A 17021-nucleotide genomic window follows, 5' to 3' on the forward strand; every position below is an offset into this window, starting at 1 on the left:
CAGTATGCAAATGTCCATTCGTGTTCCCACACTCAGTTCCTCCAGGTATATACCGAGCACGAGCACGGGGTTTCAGGATCACGTGAAAAACCCACCCCTAGCCTTCCAAGGGGCTAAACCTCTCATTTCCCGAATGACAGGTATATCTCTTTCCCCGCATTTTCTCTAGCATTTGTTTCTTTCTGTTCATTCTTAAACAGTTCTATTCAATTTTTTAAAATATTATAAGTAAATTTAAAATGTGACAAGGTCATAAGAGACTTAGGAATGAGATGTATTAGTCAAGGAAAGACAAGCTGCTATAACAAATAAAATCCCAGGTTTCAGCTGCTATATAACGAATGCTTCTGGTCTACGGAAACCTCTCACACGGTGATTTAAGTATCTAAACTCCTTCTGTCTCGTGGCCCCACCATCTTCCAAAGCCTCATGGTGTTGAAATCCATTTGGAGGACAGAAGGTAGAGACACATTCTGTCTTCTCAGTCATATTGGCCCAGACTTGGCAGTCATTCCTTTTGCTCTCATTCCATTGGTGAGAACTAGTCAAACAGTCCCACCTCGAAGCATGGGACTGGGAAATGCAGCCTGGCTGCACAGCAGCTTCTCAGGGGTAACTACGGAAAGGGAAGAATGAACTTAACAGGAACAGTTATTAGTCTCTGCCACTGATACCATGGCAGCAAAAAAGAGTAAGATTTTAGCCTTGTCTAATAAAATCAAGGTAGGATTCCAGAAGATGCAGCATTTGATCTGCACTGAAAGATGATAGGCAAATAAAGATGGGATAGAAACATTTTTCCAAAGAGGAAACAGCATAGGCAAAGGGGATGCAGAGGAGGATGATCAGGGAGTATTTGAGGAATTGAATTTATTAGAATAGGGAAATTAAAAACAGTTTATTGTAATGGAAAATAATTTCATTAGAATAATTTATCAGATTTAAAGCCAAGGGGCAAGTTAAATGACATTATTCTTTGAAGAAATGACCTACCTAAAGACCTGTGTTAAGTTTTACAAAGGAAAACTAGCCAGACTTGAGACCTGTTAGGAAATTAGTCATTTCATGTGCTTTTGCTGATGGTGTTAAAATGATCAAATTTGGTTTTCTGCATTGCTGAATTAGATTCCTATGATAAGAACTGATGTGAATGCCAAATGATTTCTCATGAAGAGTGGTTGATGTTTAGTATTCTACAGGGTCTTTTTGGGTAAGTACAACCAGAGCCAATGAATAATAGAAACAGTGTATATCTGTCAAATGTAATTATAACACTGGATTATGCTCATCTTGCATTCTGATCGCTGTATACATTAGTTTAAACATTGGAACACGCTGGCATTTCAAACCTATGAGGATTTTACTTTGAAAGATAGCATGCATTCCTTTTTAGCCATTCTCAATAGGAAAAAATTCAAATCTTTTCCAAAATTACTTTAAAATAAAGTATTTTAAAGACAACTCTCCTCTGTTATCTTCCCAGATATCTAAACCATGGAGGAAATAAAGAGGAATGTTTCAATTTAGTTTAAAATTCCTCCCAATTTTCTGTATTTAAATGAAATCCCATTCCCTGCATTTTGATTAATCCCTCTGATTAAGTACTTGTTAAAAGTATGGAATAGAGCTGTTTAAAATGTCCTTTGCAAAAGAAAATGGAATTATATGATTGTAACTTTTTAAAATTATATAAATATTGCTTGTTTCTTACTGAATTACTTAAAAATCCAGAGACTCAAAAAGAATAACACAAAAAAAATCAGTGATAATCCCATACTTCAAAATATTTAATATTATCATTTTGATGTCTACATTTTCAAACATTTTTCTATGCATTTATATAATTTTAAAAAAAACATGTATTATAAGGCACATATTGTTTTGTAACCTACTTTTTCGTGTACTAATATATCAGAAACATGTTTCTATGTGAATTTTTTAAAAACTACATGAAGGTGATTTCTTTTTTTCCAATTTAAGTCAAGAGCCATATCCGAATTTCTAAGAGAGAGCGTGTAGTTTGAAAAATTATGATTTTACATTTAGAAAACAAAATAAAATGCTATTCTTTTTAGGAATACAGCTTGCAGAATATAAATTACAAAAACTTCTTCATGGCTGATGGGATGTTTAATTGGCTTCTTACACGGGGACATACCAGCAACTGGGGGCAATAATTAGGTTACTCTGTCGAGAAATGGAAGCATGGGTTAAAAAGTTAAAAATTACTGTGACCTCCTAAGTGTTCCAGTTAACAAACAAACCCCTATTGTTGGGTTTAACTTTTAAAAGGTACATTTTCTCACATTCTGATCTCCAGATGTTGTTAACTCTCCATCATACCACATGTGTTAGTTAGATTCAGTTGTCAACTTGGCCAGGTGAGCATACCTAGTTCTGTTGCTGCGGACACAAGCCAATGGTACGTGAACCTCATCTGTTGCTAATTACATCTGCAGTCGGCTAGGAGGCGTGTCTGCTGCAATGAGTGACGTTTGACTTAATTGGCTGGTGCTTAAATGTAGAGAACGCAATGTAGCACAGCCTAGCAGCTTGGCATTCCTCATCTCAGCACTTGCAGCTCAGCCCAGGCCTTCGGAGATGGAGAAAGAAATCACCCAGGGGAAAGTTGTTGGAACCCAAGGGCCTAGAGAGAAGACCAGCAGAGACCATCCTGTGCCTTCCACATAAGAAAGAACCTCAGTGGAAAGTTAACTGCCTTTCCTCTGAAGAACCAACAAAATAAATCCCCTTTTATTAAAACCAATCCATCTCTGGTGTGTTGCATTCCGGCAGCTAGCAAACTAGAACACCACACAATGGCAAACTATTGCTTTTTAAGCTTGCTCACACACCACAGCATCAGGCAATAGGTCAGCCCAACAGATGAAAATGGAAAACCTCATTTGGGAAACCAAGCAATGCCATGTCCAGAAGGACAGTGATGCTAATGGATAAGCCCTATTTCCCAGAGCTGTTCCCATTCATTCACTTTGTGGAGTGGCATGCCAAAGCATTCTGAGGCAAAGAATTCTCACCAACTTGCAACTGTTATCTCAAAGGAGCTGAGAGAGGCACATGTTCCATTAATTCATTATACTGTGAAAAAAAATGTAGTATAGTTGTAAGAACTTTATACAAAACTGGCTATAAAAAAGTTCCTCACACGTTTTATGTGTACAGTCTTTACGGGACAAAATATTTTGTTTATATACTACATCTAGGAAAGTTGTGTTTTCAGCTCTTATGATCAGAAATAAAGAAAACAAAGAGTGATTTGTGATGAATCCTTATTATCTTTTAACATTATCCGTTTTTTAGAGAAATGCTTTGTTCGAGTTGAAGCTGGTTGTCACAACCGTAAGCCATTTCCTGCCACTTTGAGGAGATAGAAATAGGTGACCTTAAGGAACTACAAACTCTTCTACAACTTTAACTGAGTGTCTATCCAGGACACTTTTAACCTTGAGATTCTGAGATCCTGTATTTCTAAATTTCAACCCTAAGTTTTCTCATTTAACATTCATTGCTAGGTAGAAAGCAAAGAACAAATTAAAGTAACTGTATCTAGAGAAAACTAACAAAATAATTCAATTGTATTTCTCTTCCAAAGATGTAAATAATAAAGAAGCCTTTATAGAAGTCCCTCATGCTTTAAAAAAGCCTGTTTATGTAAATGTTCTCTCCATTTTCATTTAAAATCTCAGCTGATCCTGCAGCATGGTTTCACGTTTTCTCCACTCTTTGCTCAAAATTATCCCAATACCATAAATACAGTATATTTGAAGTTCATCTGGTGCTGTGATGGGAAACAGAACACATTTATTTTTATATCCCGAGTCCATAGCATGTAGAATATATAAGTATTCATTTGGCACTTTTTTTCAGGAGCATTAAAGAGTTCTTGTGTGTGGTCACACCAAGGTGGCGTTAAAAGGGTATGCCAGAAAGGAAACAGTTTACTGCACCACCAGAAAAAGGAAAACAGTGTCTGCAATAGGAGGTAAAGACCGGGCTTAATCTCAATCCAAGGCGACCAAGAGACAGTCATTTCATTGGCCACTTTATACATTTGTTCACAGCTCTCACCAGCAGGGATTCTCCTTTCCCAAGCCTTATCCTTTGGACCTAAGATCTTGCCTTCAGCCTTTCCTTAGCACATCTATTGCTTAGTCATTTAGAAGTTATAATTAATTAATTGACTAGTACATTGTCTTCTTATAAATTTCAGCTTGGTCCAAGTTAATACTTGTTGGCCTTTTTCAAGTTCAAGCTTACTCAGTCTCCCATGGTATTACTGCCTCTTTGCTCCTCAAATCACATGATCCTTTCTCTTGCATGCCCTCAGAACCATCCATCTCAATGAGACATATCTCTATGACATCACAGGAAATGAATCCCATAAATTACCCCTGGTCCTCTCCCTAAACATACTTTCTTCAATGAGTTTTTCTTTTCTTGCCACACAACCCAAATGCAATGAAGAGAAAAAGCTTCTCTGCTGTGTATCTCTTCCCTAGTCATCTCTCCTTTCCATCTCTGAAGAATCCTAGGCATCCGGTTTCCCAGTTTCTCTAAAGCACAGTCTCCATTTCCTTTTATCACAAATGCTGTATCCTTAGAGTCACCATCTGGAACTTTTCTTCTCTTCCTCCAGACTGGACACTCTCTGCCCAGCACACATCTCTCCTCATTCCAAACATGAGGATATTTAAAATCCAATTACATGTCCCTTACTGAGGCATATATAATTTTGGAAATGTGGTAAGGGTTTTTCTTTTCCTTTTTAAATCATATAGGTCCATTAATATTCAAGAGGTTATTCTCAGAAGATGGTTAAATGCATGGAGAAGACTAAAATTAGACTTTTCGTTTTAAAGGCAGCTCTGTTTTGCACAGCCAATGGTATCTTCTTTTTGCTTCCCTTTCTCAGTGGATATCTTTGTTTGTGATGTTAGGTTTCTTTAACCATAGTAAAAAGCTTAAAGGCCAAAGTACATAAAGAGAAATATTTCCCATACTCAAGAGGTTATCAAGATACCAGAGATTTTTAAATGAGTTTATAACATTGATTCTTAAGCTTCAGGCATTTCCTTGAAAATTTTCCAAAAGAGTTCAAATAAACATTTCTTGCCAATGAGTATTTTTAGATATGTTTAACACTGAGTTTCCTGGGGTGAATATGCATATTTGGTTCTAACAATATCTACATTCAAAAACTAAGACTATACTAAAAGAAAAGCAAGCTAATTTTTATTACCTTTAAAATACCATAGGCAGTACAGTAGGGTTGGGAAAACAAAAGCTTAATCTTAGTCATTACTGGATTATAATGTCTCACTGGGTCAGTTTCCTTATCTAGACAACCAGGATGGGGTTGAGAGCTGCACTCCTTTTTCTAAAGTCTTTCAGTCTTAATATTGTTGGATTCAATTACATAACAGTACTTCTAAATTGACGTAGCTCTTTTTGATTTGGAAATCTTTATTTTGATGATAGGGAAACAAAGGATTCCTTGGACTCTACTGCTTGGAGAGCACTTGGCAATCTTTAGTGTTTCTTAAAGTAGGATTCCAGGACCACTTGCATCAGAATTACCTGGCATTAACAAAACTCCAGGGACCTATCATAAACTTACTGAATCAGAATCTCTGGGAGAGGATCCTTGAAATAGGAATTCTAAGTATATTCCTTTAGCAGTTTCTTATGTAGAGCAACATTTGAGAAACATGATTATGATCCAATGTCCTTGTTCCTAAGAGTAGAGTGAAAATACCAAGAGTAGAGAGATGAAAAAGATATTGTGCATAGCTTTATGCATTCTGCTTCCACCTCCGCTTCTGAGTTTACCTTGGGCAAGCCATGGTTCCTCAAACTTTATATATTTGAGAACAAAATTTAGCAAAGTTTGTCCCAGCATACTTAAGTAGCATCTTCCTAGGCTGTGAAAATATACATCGTTATTCTGTGCTCTTCTGGGAGATGCTTGTGAAATACAAGATGGTATTCTTTATACATGCTGGTGTGCAAAATTATGGTTTGCCTTAGGAAAATTTGTGGATTTCTCTTTTCAAGGTATTCATATTATAATTTCTAGCTTCTTTGTCAGAGATGTTCCTATGCATTCTGTCCTTCATTCATTCCCAAACTGTAGCATGCCTTATTCTAGGTGCTGAGGATATAACAATGAACAAACAGAGGGTGCTTCTGCTTCAGTGGAGCTGGGAACACACAAAATGGGTTAAAGGGGAAAAGGCATCTGAGAGAATGGTTTGCTATTTAATGTAGAATGATTAAGGAAGGAATTTCAGATACAATGACTTGTGAACAGAGACATAAAGGAGCAGTCACAGAGTTTTTTGTGTAAAAGGAAGAGCAAATGCTAAGGCCCTGTGGCAGGAACAGTTTCACAATATGATGCTGATGGAAGACTAACTTGCTGAAAGACTAACTTGCTGATGTTTAGAGAAGAAATGGATACAGAGAATAAAGGCAACTCTTTCAAAGAGCTTGGTTATGAAAGGGAACAGAGAAACGGGACAGTTAACCGGCAGGGTAAATAAGGTAAAGAGAAGGTTTTTCTAGTGGTGGTGCAGTTGTGAAGAGAAATGTCAATATGTTAATATAGAATGATCCATTAGAGAATGAAATAGTGATGTTGTAGGAGAGAGAGGGGAGAATTACTGGAGTGATGCTCTTTAGTTAATGGGACTGGCTTCCAATGCACCAGTCGGACAGTTGAGCAGCATGTTTCTCAGACAGAAATATGTATATTCTCTTTTCCTCCTTCCTCTCTTTTCCTTACCTCTCTTGATTCCCACAGTAACTTCATTTTCAACCTACCTGCCCTTCTCATGTTCTTTCCCTCATGTACACTTAGTCCTTCTTTGGGGAAAAAAGAAAAGCTATTCATAAAACTCTCCTCAGTAGAGTGAGGCAGAAATATCACCGCCAATTACTAGTTCTGTCATATGGGTCAAATGAGATTTTACACAGAAGAATCCTTTGGAATTGATCAATCCTTGAACTTCATTACAGAATTGAGGGGAAAAAAACATTATCAAAACTTCAACAATGTTAACTGGTCTCGCTGGCACATTCACTGTGTGTACCTTTGACTTTTCTCTTTGACTATTCTATATTGAATGACCAAATTTTTTTCTGCTACCTCCAACTGACACTTTGAGTCTAAGGTCTAAATATTACCTCACCTGCTGGGGTAACTCAGAGCCAAAAAAAAAAGGCTGCTATTCTGGACTGTTGTTAAATTTGTCACTCAATACATTAAACCAGAAGTGATTTATTTCAGGAAAGTTGTCATGAATTAGACTGAGAGTACATAGCGCCACCTGCTGGAATTATATTTGAAAGACAAAAAATACTGGGAGCTGTCCATGGTTTCTTCCCATATCTAAGTCACTCAGATAAAGTCAGGATCCAGCTTTATTTAGCAGTAACTTCTGACATCACACTCTTTTCTGATTTTCTGATATGAAAGTAATTCTCTGTGAGTTTCTCTTTTAAGATATCCCTTTTCATCCTGTAATTATTCAGTATTTAAAACTACCCTTAAAACTAGCTGCATTTGATTTCTTTTAGAATCCTTTGTGTTTCTTTTGACAAAAATTATAAAATGTTAGCATTTGAAGGGGTGTTATATACTCTAGTTCAGTGGTTTCAACATATTTTTGACACAGAAACTCTTGAAAAATTCTAGATGTAATCCTCATTTCTGAATCTGATAAATTGAGGCCTAAAACAGGGAAAAGGTAAAGCTAAGTCTAGAGCTCAGTATACTGATTCCAAAACTATTCTTTATACTAGGTAAGAGGCTTTCAGTTACAATAAAAAGTGCATAAGGGTGGGCCATGGTGGCTCAGCAGGCAGAGTTCTCGCTTGCCAAGCTGGAGACCCAGGTTGGATTCCCGGTGCCAGGCCATGTAAAAAAAGAGAAAGAAAGAAAGAAAAATTGCTTAAATAATGGATACTTTATATAAGAAGTCCTGAAGTAAATGGATCCAGGAATGATCCAGGGGTTGAACATGTTGCCAAGGACTCAGGTGTATCACACTGTCCTCTCTTTTCTCCCTGGTATGTCTGACATTTGAAAGATGGGTCCAGCGACATTAGGAACAAACCCTCATGTTCAACATCAAGAGGCAAAAAAGGGACTGACTATCTTTGCCTTTTGTCTCTTGGGAGCTAAGAAACCTTTCCCAGAAGATTTTCACCTGATGTCTCATTGGCCAGGAGGCAATGATAATCCACATTTTAAATGGGTACTGAAAAAGATTATGGAATTGCCATGATTAATTGGACTAATCCAAATTCACCCTCGGCCTGGAGTAGGGAGGGCCATTTTTGCTTGTAACATATGACTCTGTGGAAGCATATAGATTCTTGGACAACCTCAGGTCAGTTCACAAGGAAGGAGGTGGGGGTGGTTAATTCTTGGGAGGCAGTTTTTCATGGGTCTCCCCTATTTCTGCATGCCTTCTGAGCAAAAGGTATTGACAGCTTTGTTGCAGACTACCTTTTCAGGGATATTTGTAAAACAGTTTGGGAAGTCAGAGGTAGTGTCTTCCCCTGGAAAAGAAATCAGATTAATTTCCTGGCCAGTAAAATAAAGATAATGTCTCTTTCTGGGGCAAAGATTTGAGCAGCCCCTTTTAATGTATTGGGGTTTCCTAAGTTCCGAGTTCTTCAGCTGTGACAGACCCACAGAATGCTCAGCCCCACCTGAGCTGCTCCACATCATCCCTTGAGATTTGGGTGACAAAGAAAATCAGTTTGAGCATGAAACTCATGCTGGTTGCTGTGTGAGGAGTAAGAAAGTCCTTTGTCTCTGGTCCAGGAGTCTCCTATCTTCCTCCAGCATCTATGAAACGATGGCAGGCTATCTTGTTAGCTTGCAGGTGGGGTAAAATCTCAGACCCTTCACAGATCTTAGGACTAATGGAAAGAAAACCACTCTTGTTTGCTACAGCCCTCTTTATAATGACCCATGCTATGTACATCATTTCTTAAATATATATTTCTAGAAATAAGAAAAATGTCAATATACTCCTTTCCATGGACAGAAGCAAAGCAACACTGAAGTCTCAAACTGGAGACATACATTCAATAAGGAAGGTGTCAATGGCTCTGGTAGCTTTCAGGCTGCCTCCCTTTCATTCACTAGCTGACTCTCTCTATAATTATCTCTTTTAAAATGTCAGTTCCTCTCACCCAGAAGACCAAGAGCAATCAGCCAAGAAGTAAACTTTAGAAGCTTTTAAAACAGCCTTGCCGCCTGACTGGAAGATGGGATTTCTCAAAGGCGTCCCATAGCAATGTTAGAGAAGCTGACATTGAGTGACTGAGGAAAAGGAACACTTTCCTTCACTCCCACTCTGGGCCTTGCAGCTCCTTTCCCTGAGAAGCAACAGAGGGGAAGCAAGATGTGCTAAACTGTAAATATTTCCTCAGCAGAGCCGGAGCAGAAGCTCTTTAAGGAGAACACAGCTCTCAGAGGCCTTTGGCCTTGATTCCCTCTTACTGCATCTAATTAGGATGAGAAGCACAGAACTAAAGCAGAATTCTAGAGACCTCCTTGCTTCTCTAGAGTGAAGTGTTGCTGTTAATTAGACTATGGCCCAAAGGAAGAAACAGGGGATCTAGTGTGACAAGCTGAGAGAAAAATATGGAGGTTTCTAATAACTGCTGATAGGTGGAGTTTCTCCCAATGGTGACAATTTAAAGACTTGTACAAGAATTCATCATAGCAGAAGGAGAATATAGAAGAAATTAGAGCAGCATTTATCCCTTAGAGTCTAACCTTAAGGATAAACTCAATTTGTCCCTAAATTCTATTTCCCTGATGGCAGTTGATGCCCAGGAACCTTTGCTCTCCTGCCATTTCTGACAAGTTACATTTTAAAAATGCACAAGCTGAAACTAACACTACTTTACAAGACCAGAACAGATTAAATCTTAAAAACAGGGTTACTTTTTCCCTAATGACCATAAGAGAGCAAGATCGTGTCAGCTAATCATACTGTCATCTACCTGTATTCTCATAATACTTCCATAAACACCTTGGGAAAGGTTTCTGGCCTGCAAGTGAAATACCATCCTGATGACCTCTGGAAACAGGGGCTCCGAATTTACAGGAGATACTTTACCAGAGTGCCTGTGCAATCACCACAGGTGTTATAATTAAAGTTCTCTTTCTAATGACATGAGGATCAAAATTCCTTGGTACAATTAGGCTGATTAAATTGAGCTGTGTGTCTAATAGCCCTGAGCTCAATAAAGTTAATTCAGCTTGAGAGGGGCCAGCACAGAGACAGGGGACTGCCTAGGTCCTGAGAGAATTCAGACCTCTGTGATTTTTAAATTAGAAGTTTGATTGCTTGGGACACCATCTCAAAATGCTACCAGCCAAAGAAGCTGAATTTTCCATTAGCCCAGGAAAAAAAATGACAGATATTTAATTAAACTGCTTAGAGATTAGGCAGAAGGCTTATTGATGGATGGAGGGGCTGAATTTCTTTATAAGCCAAGTTGGGAAATTCACTGGTGTGCTGCATCTTTAATGTTGAAAAGAATTCACCGAGCCTAAGGGAGCTCAGGACGTGTGTGCTGCTTCAGCATTAAAACTGCCTTTCCTGCCAATCGCAAGAAAAATATACACTTTAAAAAACAGGTTTATAAAGCACTAGGCGGTCACAGAGGAACTTAATGTAAAACTTAAAATGTGGGATAAGGTAGTTACTTATAACTAAAGTTGCCAAAGCAACCACCTAACCCACTTTCCTGTTGTTAAAAGGTGATTTATTGGAGAAGGAAGTCAATTTGGAGCAGACCTCTGTAGAAAAGAATGATTTGTGGTCAGTGCTGGAGGGTAGGTGATGAAAAGGAGCTGGCATCCCAGACAGGAAATAACCAGCTTCTGTAGCATATGATGCAGGAGAGGGGTTACTCTGCAGGAATGTCGTGTTACCCATTGGACAGCACAGGTGTTCCAAGGAATGAGCCACGTCACCTTCATTGCCTCGACAATTCATAGCTCCCTAACTTTCGATAGGGCTCATAAAGATTAATGAAACAAAGTTTTGTAAATTCCCCCAAAGCGGTAGCTCTCAACTCTAGCTGCATAGTAATGCGTTTTCGGGGGGTGGGGGTAGGGAGGCTTTCAAAAATATCAGTGCCTGCTCTAGACCAGTTGAGCCAGAGCCACGGAGGTGGAGCTGGGTGCAGGTGCCTCTAATGAGCAGCCAGGGTTGCAAATCGCCGACCTAGAAGCTACATGGAGTTAAGTTGTATGTGGAACCAAGGAGCTCTGGCTCTGAAATCTGACAAACCTGGGTTCAGAGCCTAACTCCCCTACTCACTAATCTAAGACCCTCGACACCTGGGTAATTTCTCTAGTCCTCAATTTCCTAATCTGGAAAGAGTCACTAATGGTAACTTCTTGATAGGCTGCTGAAGATTAAGTAAGAGAATATATGTATATCTGGGAAGCAAACCCTCAGGAAGAGTTCGTTTCCCATCCCTTAGCAGTTAATAGCTAATAATAGATTAATGTTTTATGCTACCTAGAATCATTTTACCACGGACCTTTGTAGCATGACACAAACTTAAATTGTTTTTCTTTCCCTGCTTTGTTTTTTCCTTTTGAATTCATTGCTATCTGATATCTGGGAAGAAAAAAACACTCATGTACCTTTCACGCTTTCTGCTCCTCCAGCTGCCACAGAAGTGGCCTTTTCATTTGACGTTGGCAATGGACCAGTGGAGATTGTAGTGAGGTCGCCCTCCCCTCTCAACGATGACCAGTGGCACCGGGTCAACGCAGAGAGGAATGTCAAGCAGGCCAGTCTGCAGGTGGACCGGCTGCCCCAGCAGATCCGCAAAGCCCCAACAGAAGGTCACACCCGCCTGGAGCTCTACAGCCAGCTGTTCGTTGGTGAGTAGCAGAGAGGCAATTATGACTTCTGTCAGTTTCAATAACTTTCACGATGCAAACAAACAAACAAAAAAAGCAGCCTAAGAAGGGTTTTGATAGAGATCTTCCCAAAAGCAAGGATCTGGGCCTCTTGTAGTCTCCTCCAAGACAGAATGAAAAAGGGAAAGACTCAAGACACCTGGATCTTGTTCCACATCCCACTCTTTGGGTCTTGCCATCCTCATCTACAAAATCAGAGCTTTGGGCTGGGTCATCTCTGGAGTCTCTCTGATTTCTGCAGTTTTTAGGTTCATGGTCTTAGAACTATGTAAAATTCTTAGATCATTTAGAGCATTTGTAACTAGGTGGAAGGAAGGAATGAAGGAAGCAAGGAGGGAGGGAAGGAAGAGAGAAGGAAAGAAAGAGGGAGGGAGGGAGGAAAGAAACTGAGACATGTGGCAGAGTTACCAAGAGCTCTATCAGGGTTCTAGAGAAGGAAGGGTTTTACCGCAACAGTAATTCTTAGCCCTCCACACGGAGCAGTACTAATGAAGGGCCAACCCATACTCAACACCTGTGTTATGAAAACCAGGCTTACATATCTTTTTTTCAAAAATTGAACAAACATAGAAAAGACACAGTTCTCCTCACTCCATACCTACAATATAATTAGGAGGTGTCAACAAAAGAGGGCTACTTTAGGTCTTTTGGAAAAAATGAGAATCCAGATATGACTCTGGTTTAGTAGAAGAGAAAAGTAACACAAATTTAAAAATGAAAAGTGATACAGGAATGGAAACAAAAAACACACTTGCTTGTATTTGTCTGAAAAGTACAGGAAACTTTTTCATGGTTTGGATCCAAAATGAGCAACTAGCATATGATGCACTCCCTGGAAGGCCCAGCAGAGGCTCTTAAACCACGTGGCAATTTGTAGCCACAGCCAGCCCAGGTGCTCAGAACTAAGTTCTCCATGGCATCCATGAGCCAGATTTTTCTGAAGGGATGGAGAACAGCCAACATGCTCATGGTCATTATCTAAGCATGACTGACGCCGGTCTAGATTGGGCCAAAGCACTCTTTGGCACAGAGACTTTGCAGGGAGTTCAGAGTCCTGGACACTGAAGCAGCAGTGGCAGGACTGTGAGGAAGCAGGGAGTTTGCTGGGACCCCAGCCTGGGAGCCTGGCAGCCAGTCCAGGGCATGGTCAGAGTTGGCAAGTATAAGCTGCCGAAGAGAGCAGAACAGGTTATTCAGGGCAGGCAGCTGGTATTGCAGCAACTAGACACAGACCAGAGCAGGGAACTGTCCTCAGCAGGCATTTAATGAGGAGGTCAAAGTTCAGGAGAGCTGGAGGCTATTCACAAAGCTTCAGGAAGAAGTCACATTCCTCAGTGGCTCTTGAGAGGGAAAATTAGGTCATCTTAGCTAATGACAAATGTCCAGACCCAACTCACTTGGCTCTGTCCTCTTCTGAAATCTCTTTGGGTGTTCAAGAAAGCCATTCCTTTTGTTTTAGAATAGTCCCCAGGGAGCTGAAAACTCACTCTCATTCCTTCAAGATCTTTTGCATTGCCCCCGAGGCCTGATGGAGCCCCCATGAGAAAACCACTACCTTCAGGAGAACTCACAGACTAATGGGGAGCGGGGCAACCTGCAGCCTCCTCTTCCTCTGACAGCTTGTCTATGGAAAGACCTTTCTCTCCTTGGTGGCAACCCAAGATTATGTAAGAGTTGAGGTTTATTAAGTGGACTTTTAAATGAATGAGTGCTATGACCGTTCTCTGAACCATGCTTGGCTAGAAACCACATAAAAGAGCCCAACTTCCCCAACTGGATAGTAGACCTTGTTTGGTCAGCTGCTCCTCATTCCTTCTGTATTCTAAAATCATGGATGGGTAATTCACATGCCATCTGAAATGCAGTGCCATTGAGAGAAGGAACAGAGGTCAACATTTGTATGCAAGGAGAAAATTGGAATTCCAGTCATGAAGTACGCCCAAATCTGGGTGTGAATAAAATGTTTATTTCTGATATCTGAAAAGTTTAGGATAATATATATATACATACAATCCAAACCACAGGAATTAAAATGCAGAAGACATGTGCTTGTTCCCATTTCCTGCAAACCTGACTCAATAGCAACAAGAAAAATGCTGGCTAAAATGTGTCGGGTGTTACCTCAAGGCCGAGTGGTTCACATCCTTTACCTCCTTTAATCCGCACAACTCTGTGAAGTAGATACTATGACTAATCCCCATTTTAAAAAGAAACTGAAACTAAATAAATGCTATTTAGCTCATCCAGATTCATCCAGCCAGTAAGAACCAGATCTGTGATTTCATCCCAGACAGTCTGATTCCAGAGACTTAGCTGCTAGCCATGCATCTATACCAGATCCCTGGACTGCCCCAGGGCACATTAGGAAATGTGTGGTGGTAGTGAAGGACTACCTTCAGTAATTGGCTGCAGGCCAGGAGACAGAGCTTCCTGAAATGTGTAGGAGAATCCATTCCAACAAAGAATCATGCACCCCAAATGGCAGCAGTGCCTCATTCAGAAACATTGCTTTCTGTTATGGAGTCTTTAGTAAGGGTCTGTAGTTAATGGACAGTAAAGGTCAGGAAGGGCATGCATCATCACTGGCAGGTATTCTATCAAAAGTCTCAATGGCAAACATCAAGGCAGACAGGGGAGCACAGTCAGACACAGACACAAAGGGTTTGGATTAACAAAGTCGGAGAGAACTTCAGGCAGAAACCCTCATGGCAGGAAATGAAGCATCTCGCTTTAAAATCTCCAGTGATATGGAAATAAGCTTTGTTCTTTTTAGCTTTTGTGATAAACCCTTCACAAAGATTGTCAAAATCAACTCTGATCTCTATATACCTATGTCTAGAACACATTCTTCTGGTCTACTTTATATGATCTCTCAGCAGCATCTGACACGCCTTCCTTGAAATACTTTCTTCCCTAGGATTCCCTGGAATTCCTGGATTTTTTTTTTTCTACCTCACTACTTGAGTCTTTCTTGTTCATTCTCTTCCTCTACTTGAGTAAATGTTGAAATGCTGCACAGCCTTCCGCTGTACTTGATCCATACATTTTCCCTGGTGATCACAGCCAGCCCATTGACTTTAAATAATATATATATAGCCATGACCCTTAAATCTAAAGTTACAGGTCTCTTTCAGGAGCCCCAGACTCATTTATCAACCTTTCTGCTTGGCATCTCAGCTTGGATGTCTAATGGACATCGCAGCATAAACCTAGAACTCCTAGGAAGAGTTCTTCCTAGAAGAAGAAAAGAACTCCTAATGTCTACCCCAAGCCTACTTTTCCACCAACCTTCCCCATCTCAGTAGATGGCACCACCATCTACCCACTTAAACAAAGCCCAAATTTGAGGTTACTCTTAATTCCTCTCATTCCTCTATCACTCCCCATCTAATAGCAAGTCACACGACTATGCCTCTAAAATGTGCCCCTAATGTATCCATCGTTCTCTATTTCTACAGGTACCTCCCTAATCAAAGCCTCTGTGATTCTCGCATGGACTATTGCAGCTAATCTCCTAACTGGTCTCCACAGACTATTATCTACATAGCAATCAACGTGATCCTTTATAAATGCCAACCAGGTCAAGTTTGATGATCTGGTACATCCTTCACTGATTTTCCCAAGTCCTGCTCCAGAATTCAAAGTCCTACATGACCCCATCCTACCACCTGGACCTACTTACGTCCCCTTCTCTCTAGCACATCCCACTCCACACTGGGCTTCTTTCCATACCTTGAACATACTAAGCTTGTTCCTGCTTTAGAACATTTGCACTAGCTAGTCCCTCTACCGGAAATAACCCCAGGTATTGACAAGACTAGTTCCTTGTCATTCATATCTCAGCTTCTGTTACCTTCTCAGAGAGGCCTTCCTTTTCTCCATCTAAATAGCCAGTCATTTATTATTTTAAATTCTCCTTAGAACTTATGATTTTCTTTTCTTTATTTTTTTACCTCCCCCTAGAAGGTAAGCAACATGACAGCAGAAACCTAGAACAAAGCTGCAAAGGTGCCTAATAAATATATGTTGAAGGAACAATTAAATTAATGAATTGAGTTGTATATTCTTTTTTGTTAGCTCTCTGAGTAAATATTCATATACTTTTTGTTACTTCTCTGAGTTAAAATTCATATTCAAAAGTTGATCACCCCATTTCTAAAACAAGAAGATGTTTTTCCTTATAAGCTATCACCTTAATTCTTTTCCCAAAACTTGATATTTGCCCATCCTTGGAAATATCTTTTTCACTGAGTACCGCAAACTGAAGTCAAGCATGACAGAAGCCAAAAAGAAATAGTCCCAGAGAAAGTCAGAATATTATGAAAGACAGCATCTCAAATCAATCCAGACCCTGAATATAGTTTTCAGCCTCCCTGATTTCAAATCAACTTCTTGTTCAGAGTCCTACTGCGAAGGGTTCTGTCCCAACCCTAGTAACTGGTCCCCTGGTTCCCTTCTAGGTGGAGAGCAGAAGTGATGTCATAATTAAAAATGGCCTCTTCAAAAAAGTATTCAGTAGCCGAAATTGGTACGTGTATATGTGTGTGTAAACATACTATATATATAGAAAAAAATGCAAATAAAATACAGAAGGATTTTGAAATTTCTTTCTAACTAGCTTTTCAGAGACTAAGTTGTTTAAACCCCGGCTTGCTTATTCCTATCTGGAGCATAAACTCCGTTCTCCACTGCTCCTTGGATGGCACCACCTCTGTGGGTTGCTTGGTCCCTTGCAGCTGTTCATGGGGATTACCAGCACTTGTATTAGTTTCTTAACCACATCATCCTTCAACAAGCTCTGCCACACTGCCACATTTCAATCAGCCACTTTCTTCTCAATAGAATAACCCCTGCCAGGGGTTAAGGATGGACCTTCTCCACTAATCTTACCAGATGTTTTTCCTGCCCTTTGCCCTTTAGAGATCATAACTAATTAACTTTTGCAATTCCTGCTCTAATTTAGTTACCATTTGGACAATTAAGTCCTGGGAACCACAATTTTTACTTTCTTTTTCAGATGCTTCCAATGTAA

General features: G+C 39.9%; 1 protein-coding gene across 1 annotated transcript in view; it reads left to right on the forward strand.

Annotated features, from left to right (window-relative positions):
* The window catches only part of CNTNAP2 (contactin associated protein 2), a 1376829-nt gene that overhangs the window by 1138623 nt on the left and 221185 nt on the right, over positions 1–17021 (forward strand). Inside the window, exon 15 of the mRNA XM_077159101.1 lies at positions 11732–11950. Within this exon, the coding sequence (XP_077015216.1) occupies positions 11732–11950 (219 nt within the window). The remainder of the gene's footprint in view (positions 1–11731; positions 11951–17021) is intronic.

Source organism: Tamandua tetradactyla, chromosome 1 (assembly GCF_023851605.1).
Source record: "Tamandua tetradactyla isolate mTamTet1 chromosome 1, mTamTet1.pri, whole genome shotgun sequence".
Taxonomy (NCBI): Eukaryota; Metazoa; Chordata; class Mammalia; order Pilosa; family Myrmecophagidae; genus Tamandua; species Tamandua tetradactyla.